Source organism: Seriola aureovittata, chromosome 3 (genome assembly GCF_021018895.1).
Source record: "Seriola aureovittata isolate HTS-2021-v1 ecotype China chromosome 3, ASM2101889v1, whole genome shotgun sequence".
Lineage (NCBI taxonomy): Eukaryota > Metazoa > Chordata > Actinopteri > Carangiformes > Carangidae > Seriola > Seriola aureovittata.
This window is the reverse complement of record NC_079366.1, coordinates 9,214,144-9,222,827: the sequence shown is the minus strand read 5'-3', so window position 1 is coordinate 9,222,827 and position 8,684 is coordinate 9,214,144. Positions and strand designations below refer to the sequence as shown.

Sequence of the window (8,684 nt, the reverse complement as noted above, 5' to 3'; positions counted from 1 at the left end):
CTCTGATATTACATCCTGGATGTCCCATTATTTCTGTAACTTTTACAATGATAAGTCTGAGGTCATTTTGTTCGGTCGTCCTAACTCCATCAGCTCTGTCAGAGCTAACCTTGCTGACTTGTCAAATGATATGAATCAGGCTGCAAGGAATCTAAGGGTAATCTTTGACACTAACCTCTGTTTTGATTAACAAGTCAATCTGGTTTCATTCACATCAAGATGACCTCTAAAATGAAATCCTTCTTATCAACTGCTGATCTGCAAAATGTTGTAAATGCCTTTATCTCTTCTTGACTATTGTAATGCACTCCACCGTGTCCTGTTAAAATGCTGCTGCCAGGCTTATTACTTGGACAAAGGGGACATGATCTCATCACCACTGTACTTGCCTCTTTACATTTGCTCCCTGTTAGATTTATAATTGATTTCAAAATTTTACTACTCACCTTTAATGCCTTCATTAGCCTTGCTCGTAAATACCTTCATGATACCTTGACCTGGTATGCGTCCTCTCAACCACAGAGATCTGCTGATGGAGCCCTGCAGGTTACTCCCAGGTCACAGCTTGTGACAAAGGGTGACTGGACTTTTGCCAATAGAGCCCCCACCCAACAGAAGTCCTTGCCTGTTGAACATGTCCTGAACTTCCTTAAAAGTTCATTTTTACAACTTTTCTCTTTGTTAAAGCATCTGGAAACATTTGACATAGGCTGTTATTGATACTGATTATTTCTATTTATGTGATCTTATCCATTTATTGTTTTCACTTCTTCTGTTATTTTTTATGATGATGATGATGATTATTGTTATTAATCTTATTATCAACATCATCATCTGGGAAAGAATATCTTGTTGTTGATATTTTGATTTTATTATTCATCCTAACAACCCTCTGCAGATACTGTATGTCCAGACATCCAGCATTCATTGTGCCCAAGAGAGACAATCTGATCATAAATGTTCTCCCTCCATGAGGAGAGGAATTCCTCTGTGGGTTTGAGAAATGGAGAGTAAGCTGGAAGGAAAAGCGACACCCTCCTAGGATGGCAGAAGGAAGGGTGAAACGCCATCCCACGCAGTTACAAAACCACCTGGGTTCAGCCTCACCTGCCCCCTCTCCTCACCAGGCACACGTCTTTCATAGAGGTCATTAACGTCTCAACTGGCAGCTTACACATGCTGATTTTCTTTGCAGGTGTAGACATACCAGAATGTAGCAAATTCCACTCTGATTTATATTAAGCTTGCAGCAAGAAAAACTGTCAAATTAAAATAACTAACCTATGGAATCCCCTGGGTTATTGTGATACATACAATTTTGAACTACAGCTCCTGTTGTATCTAAAGTGGGGTTCTTTTTCAAAATAAATGTCTTAAATGTGGATTTAAGTAAACAGTTCCATGTAAAGTGTTATCTGTCGCTCTCACTAATGAACGTGTTCCAGATATCACCTCAGTGCTGCATGTAAGATAACTTTCCTGAGAAAAGGAAAGTTATCTGTGTGTGTGTGTGTGTGTGTGTGTGTGTGCGCGTGTGTGTGTGTGTGTGTGCTTGAGTCCTGTTTGGTGAGACGTATTTCCTCAAAGATCTGTTATGCCAGCGACTGTTTCAGCTAACTTTCCTTCAGTGGAATGAACAGAAATATATTCAGCTGTTCCAAAAAAAACTAATGACGAAGAACCAGTTTAAAGTATCAACACACCTTAGTTTTCCAGTTTCCTTGCACATGTATCTCTTAGTAAAGTGACAATTTAATTTTATAATGTATTACATTATCCTGATACTCAGTTGCAGTTTGAGCTGGGTCAAGCTCTTATTAATGGGGAGGAATCTTCTGTAATTAACAACATGACAGTGATGATGATGATGATGATGATGATGATGATGATGATGATGATGATAGTACAGGGACATGCAGAGAGAATGATCTTGTTATCCAGCTGTGCACAAAGGTCTGACTTTAAAGCACTTCTGTCAGAGACTTCAGGCTACACAGACTGTAAATACGTGGGTGTATATTTGCATAAACTCACAAAGCATAACTGACAATTAGGAAAAAATAATTATTTTCATGCTTAGCTGGAAATTCATCTGGCCAGCCATCATGCCGCCCAACTAGATATTCAACTTGTCTCCAACAGAGCATCTCTAATGCTTCTGAACACACCTATTAGGCAGTTGAAAAAAATATTATCTGCATACCTCACATTGTTGTGGCATGGGACCTGACGCCCTCAGAGTCCTATAAAAGACCCAGCTGTCTTAGAGCAGTCAATCCCCGTAGACTCTCCAGCTCTGCTCGCCACCTGTAGGTCAGCTTCCACTCGCACATCCACCTCCATCTCCCACCATGTCCACATCTCTCTCCCGTCAAAGCAGGAGCTACAGCTCCTTCAGCAGCTCCAGCTCTGGGGCATTCAGCCTGAGTGGAGGGAGGCAGCTCGTCGGAGGCGGCATGACCCGCATCTCCACCGCGGGCACCTTCAAGAACCGCACGCCCAGCGTGTATGGGGGCGCGGGTGGTTTCGGGACCCGCATCTCCCAGTCCACCATGTTGTCTGGTTTAGGGTCCTACGACGACACTTCAGTGATCACCAACGAGAAGGTGACCATGCAGAATCTCAACGACCGCCTGGCCTCTTACCTGGAGAAGGTAAGCCATGCTGATGATGATGATGAAGATGAAGATGATGATGATGATTGCTGCAAACTCCTACTCCTTGGCGTTATTACTATTGCCTAGACTTGAATGCAAAATACAATATATGATCTGTCCACACACACACACACATACACACACACACACACACACACACACACACACACACACACACACACACACACACACACACCTACATCCTAAAGGAGTTTTTTTTTTTTTTTAAAAATCGAAAACAACTGGACTAGGTTAGGACCAGTCCCAGCCTGGTCAGATGCGTACACGAACTGATGAAGCCTCTTGGATGAGAGGTGAAACGTCTTCCCAGACAAATAACCTAGTCCAGTTGTTTTCGATTTTAAAAAAAAAACTCCTTTAGGATACTATGACCTGGACAAATGAGAATATACACAGGCTCACTCACACCTACAGCAGTGTGACAGAGTCAGTGGCTAATAAATCCAGGATGTTTGTTGTCATAAAAAGTACTTTCATTTTTGGAAAGTTACGTATATTTTGTTGATTATACTCACTTAACTTAAACACGAGTAAAATGAAGGATTAAGTCAAGGATCTGAATCCTTCCGTCCTGACAAGAGCATCAAGTCAGAGGATGGATGCAGGACAATGGACTTTATTAAAGGAAGGTAAAGTAGATAAGAACATGGAATATGTGTGTGTGGTCTATTACAGCCAAAGCAATGTCACACAAATGAATATCTGAATTAACCTGTAGGCAGCTATAGTGTAATTTACTCATCATTATCCAATCACTGACAATTTGATCCACTATCTCCTTCAAATAAAGCCGTGACCTTAACCGTCAACATTTACACAATGCTAAGAATGAAAAAACATGTAAATGAGACAATATTTTTGTCTGGGTGCAAATGGATATGGTCTGTACAGCGTAATCCTGAACCAATGAATCTAGGAAGAGAGTAATTTGCTTCCAAGTGCCACCCAGGATTTATGAGCCAGAACGAAAGCGCTTCACGAATGGCCCCATCTGTCGTTGGTTGACGTCGGCCTCTGGTTGCTTGTGCAGGTGCGCTCCCTGGAGTCAGCCAACAGGAAGCTGGAGCTGCAGATCAGAGAGTTTTATGAGCGGAGAGCTCCGACTGCTTCCAGAGACTACAGCGCCTACTTCGCCACCATCTCTGACCTCCAAGCTAAGGTGCCGCTCACATTGTCCACATTGTCTCATGCCTCATGTTTAGAGATGTATTTCCTCAATTATCTAACAAGTCAGCAGCTGTTCACTCTTCAGTCTACTTCCTCTGCTGAGCAGGGAAAAAAAAGAAAAAAAACAACATAAATATTTTATTCTGTTAGAAAGAAGAAAACAGTCATTATGGCGGACCGGTTCACAGTGGTTAAAAATACATCTTTGCTTCTCAACCCTTTCTGTGTTTGCAGCTTCGGTGCAGTTTGAGCTAAATTATGTTCGTCACACTCTGACAACATGTCAAGCTAATTTTATTCCAGTGATCCCAAACCAAGAGAGCACTGGTAATATGGCTACAGCTTGCCTTTGGGTTGTAGAACCTGTAGAAATCACCTCTATAGAGACTTTCAGTTAAATTTTATTACACTTAATGCCATTAGAAATACACCTGTTGGCCCCGGTTGGAGTCCCGCATCGGAGGGCCTTTACTGCATGGCATTCCCCCTCTCTCTGCCTCCCCATTTCCTGTCTCTCTACTGTACTATCAAATAAAGGCATAAACAAGGCCAAATATGCCCAAAAAGAAAGAAAAAAAAGGAAATACATCTAGAGAAAATTGATCTAATTCAAGTTAAATATAAATGAATGAATATGACTAAATAAAGATCGTAGAGAATAAATGGTGATTTCTCTTTCCCCTCCCTTTAGATCTCCAGGAGATGCCTAGAGAATCAAGGAGTCCTTCTGCAGATGGACAACGCTCAACTGGCAGCTGATGACTTTAAGATGAAGTACGTTGTCGTTCCACTCTTACTCCATGCTAAAACAGATTTGCACCCTACAATAATATTACCTGAATACACAGTCAGTCCACCAAATTTCCTTATTGTAATTCTAGCCTGTAATTTTGTAAAAGAGTTCAAAAGTACTGGTTTGCTGTGTATGTTTGGAGTGTTGTTACAATAAACAACGATCACCATCTCTCTGTAGATATCAGATGGAGATGACCATGCGTACGACGGTGGAGGCCGATGTGCTTCGTCTCCGAGGAGTCCGTGACAGCTTGACTCTTAACATCAGTGACCTGGAGCTGCAGATAGAAAGCCTGAAAGAGGAGCTCGTGTACATGAAGAGCACCCACAAGGAGGTGATAACCATTCCGCTGCAGAGAGATTTAGTATTTGAAGATACTGTATGAATGAAGTGCAATGGCGCCATCTCTTGGTGGTCGCAGCCATGACACTCACACCCGTAGTTAAATGCTGCATGTTAATTCCACGCTGCAGGAGATGAGTCAGGTGAGGGTCCAGCAGTCTGGTGCTGTGAATGTGGATGTGGACAGTGCCGAGTCTGTTGATCTGACCAAGGTCCTGCAGGAAGTCAGGGAGCAGTATGAAGCTGTGGTTGTGAAGAACAAGCTGGAACTCGACAAATGGTTCCAGTCCAAGGTGAGATGGGAGAGCCTGAACATTTATAAAGTTTCTCTGCAGGAAAAGTACAATTGAAACAATTTACACATGACAATGTCAAGGGATTTATTGTATATATTTATGTGTGTGTATGTGTGTGTGTGTGTGTGTGTGAATAGGTTACTTCTCTCCAGTCGGACATCACTTCTTGGACAGTAGAGGTCAAGACATCTCACTCTGAGCTGTCAGAGCTGAAGAGGACCTACCAGAGTTTGGAGATAAATCGGCAAAGTGTCCGCACAGAGGTAGACGACAAAATGCAAAGGCACACTTTTCCTGTGAAGAGTTATCTGAGCACGCTTAGATTAAGTTGTATTGTGTAGACACATCATGAAACTAAGATTTGCCTTCGGGCAGACAGGGCAGTTGTTTCCTCTGGTCACACTCACAGCTTTCCATCATTCCCATCCGTCCTGCAGCTTCAGTGCCTGCAGCAGAATCTGGAAGAAGTGAAGAGTCGATACGGCTCTCAGCTCAGCCAGCTGCAGATCACCATTAACATGCTGGAGGTAGAGCTGCAGCAGCTGATAGCTTCCATCGAGCAGCAGCAAGCTGACTACAAGCTGCTGCTGGACATCAAGATGAGGCTGGAACTGGAGATCGCAGAGTACAGGAGGCTGCTGGAGGGAGAGCACGTTGAGAAAAAGTGAGAGATCAAAGTGTTTGATCAGGAAGGTGTAGGCCAACAGCTGGAGCAGTTCAATATGTTTGAAATAATGTTCATTCTCTCCATAGGGCTATCGTCATCAGCAAGGTGGTGGAAAAAGTGGAGGGTAAGAATCCTCAATCGTTTCTACCAGTCAATTTTCTTCACCAGTTGCTCCCAACCTGTAGGCTGGGGCCCACTGGTGGGCCCTGAAGGTATTGCAAGTGGGCCGAGAAATAATTTGCAAAACGGTACAACTTTGGTGGAAAATTGTAGTTAAAAAATTTTCAAATATAAATTATCTTTTTAAATGTTTTAAAACTAAATGATCTTGAAAAATATTGAAAAAATGCGCAAAAACTCCTTAGATTTAGATTTTTTCATGTATTAAGGCCTATCACTGTGACAATTTTATGATTGTGCACTAAAAGATTACATCAATGACAAAAACTGGAAAGAATCAAAATAGATAACTGGTTAGCAACAGAAAGAATTAAAGGGAAAGAGTCAGAGACAGATGGTGAATCGACAAGTGATCTCTTCCCTTCAAACAGAAAAGAAAAATTGAGCTTCCCCTTCTTTCAGTTCAGTCCTGAATGTTTGATCATTATCATTAAAATAAAAATGGCTCTGAGAAAAACATTATTTGGCCTCCATATTGTTGTGAGCCGCCAAAATTTTTGAGATTTTGAAGTGGGCCTTGAGTTGGAAAAGGTTGGGAAGCACTGCTCTGTAATCCTGTAACAGTATGTTGACACTATGGTCCTCACACTGTTCTGTCTGTTCTCCACCTCTGCAGAGCATAAACCTCACATCGAGAGGAGAGTGAAGACCATCGTGGAGGAGATTGTCGATGGAAAGGTGGTGTCCTCCGTTGTTGACACCCAAGTGGAGGACCTTCAGTAACACCTCTACTCACCTCTGCTGCAACCACTCTTACATTTTTAGAATGATTTGGCCCATAAGTAGTCTTTAATAAACTCCTGTAATATCTGCTTAATGAATAATTAAGTCAACGGGTAATGTACTTAGTGTATGTACTTACTCTACATGATCTTAAAAACGCACTTTTATTTGTTGAGGCGATTACCTTGGCATTTTCTTTCATTTCTTTCGATTGCATCATATAGCAACGGTTGCAGCAAGTGATGATCTTTCCTTGGCAGCTGCTCACTGTGATAAGCACGATTAAACATGATTAAAGGCCAGAAAACAAAGATGGAGATGTGCATTCTTAATCACCATTGTGCATTACAATTCAGAAAGATAAATAAGAATTTGATTTTTAATTGGCAAAACTCAACCATAGATTAACCTAGTTGCTAAAACACATCGCTCTTTGGATAGTCTGTTTTAGGTCATAGAAAGACAATAATATAAAAAATGTTTTTGTTGCATGAGCTCAAGCTCAGTGTTTCCTGTGTTTTTCCTGTTCAGATGCTCTGGCGAAAATCATCAAAATATACTGAAATAAATCCAATTCTAACATTGGTTTTAAGTGTCATATGGTATTGAGGGTGTAATTTCACTTAAGACCACCAGGCGTCACCAGGTGTCTGTCTTTCTCAGTGCTAATAGTCCTTGCACTACTTTGTTGGATCAAATGACCTTATTGAAGTAGGAACAGACTGTTGCTGCACAAAAGACATTTAGAAACTTTTAATTACTTTATCTAAGACACAGGACAATAAACAATGATCTGCAAATACCACAAAAAAATACACATAAAAAAATGTATGAAAAATATGAAAGAATATATGAATATATATGTGTCCTGCTGTAAATGTAAAGTAAATGATGACCTGAAGATTTGGCTCAGTGGGGTCAGGCCCTTGACTCATAAAAAGCTTCTTCATCTAGGTGGAGCTGAATCAAGTGGAGACTTGAGATCTTCCGACATCCGGACGTAACTGATTCACCTGAGAATATAATATAATGAGTCAATGTGTTTCAACAGATGATTCAACATTTGAGATATTCCCTCTTTCACTGTTTTCATGCTCCAATATCAGTGCTATTAAACTGAATTAGTGACTCATGCTGCTTCAGCAGCTTTGGGAGGAGGACAGCAATATCAAGTTTAGGCAGAGAAGATGTTATTCATTCGTTAAGACCTTGCATTTTTTAATTATACTGCATGATTAGACAAGACAGAAAATGGGTGAAAAAAAATAAAAAAACATTGTGTGCCATAGTTGGGCTCTCACAGCTCATGCCTAACATTCACACAGACAGTCCTATTTTAAGTCCAAATACTACTGTCAAATTTGCCTTCCTGGTGTCAAACTTCATGCCTAATTGTAAAAGTAAAAAGTTGTCGTATAGATTGAGAAGATTTCCTGCACACGTTGCACTTACTCTGTAGATATTTGATTCACAAGAACAGAAAACTTCACGACTGAGGGCATCACATGAGGAAATGTAGTTTGATCCCCAGAGGACTGTAATTATCTCTATTATTACCAAACCACAAGAAGTTACATGCTTAATTGTTAGCCCATGGGCTTTTCATTAAGATCATTAAAGTTGAGTTGCAGTCTCGAAGAGACCATGAAGCCACCGACTTGAATACAGTGGTTACATATCTTGTTAATGACAGAAAAGCTCTGCTCAGTACTGAGTCCAGAATTCTCTGTTGTAAATTTCCAGACCTGTCAGAGCATATGAACATGCGTGTTGCATGAAATATTTCTTGCTGTAAAGGGTGTGTCCCACACCTGTGGGGCATATTCAGACGCAGC

At 41.1% G+C, this 8,684-nt stretch overlaps 1 protein-coding gene across 1 annotated transcript; it reads left to right on the top strand.

Moving 5' to 3' along the window:
- The first annotated feature begins 2,260 nt into the window (after positions 1 to 2,260).
- On the top strand, positions 2,261 to 7,434 carry LOC130166219 (keratin, type I cytoskeletal 19-like). Its single transcript, XM_056371653.1, has 9 exons — positions 2,261 to 2,654; positions 3,709 to 3,837; positions 4,537 to 4,619; positions 4,819 to 4,975; positions 5,115 to 5,276; positions 5,417 to 5,542; positions 5,717 to 5,943; positions 6,033 to 6,070; positions 6,743 to 7,434. The coding sequence occupies exons 1-9, from the start codon at positions 2,352 to 2,354 to the stop codon at positions 6,847 to 6,849; spliced, it is 1,332 nt and encodes a 443-aa protein (XP_056227628.1). The 5' UTR covers positions 2,261 to 2,351; the 3' UTR covers positions 6,850 to 7,434.
- The last annotated feature ends 1,250 nt before the right edge of the window (positions 7,435 to 8,684 follow it).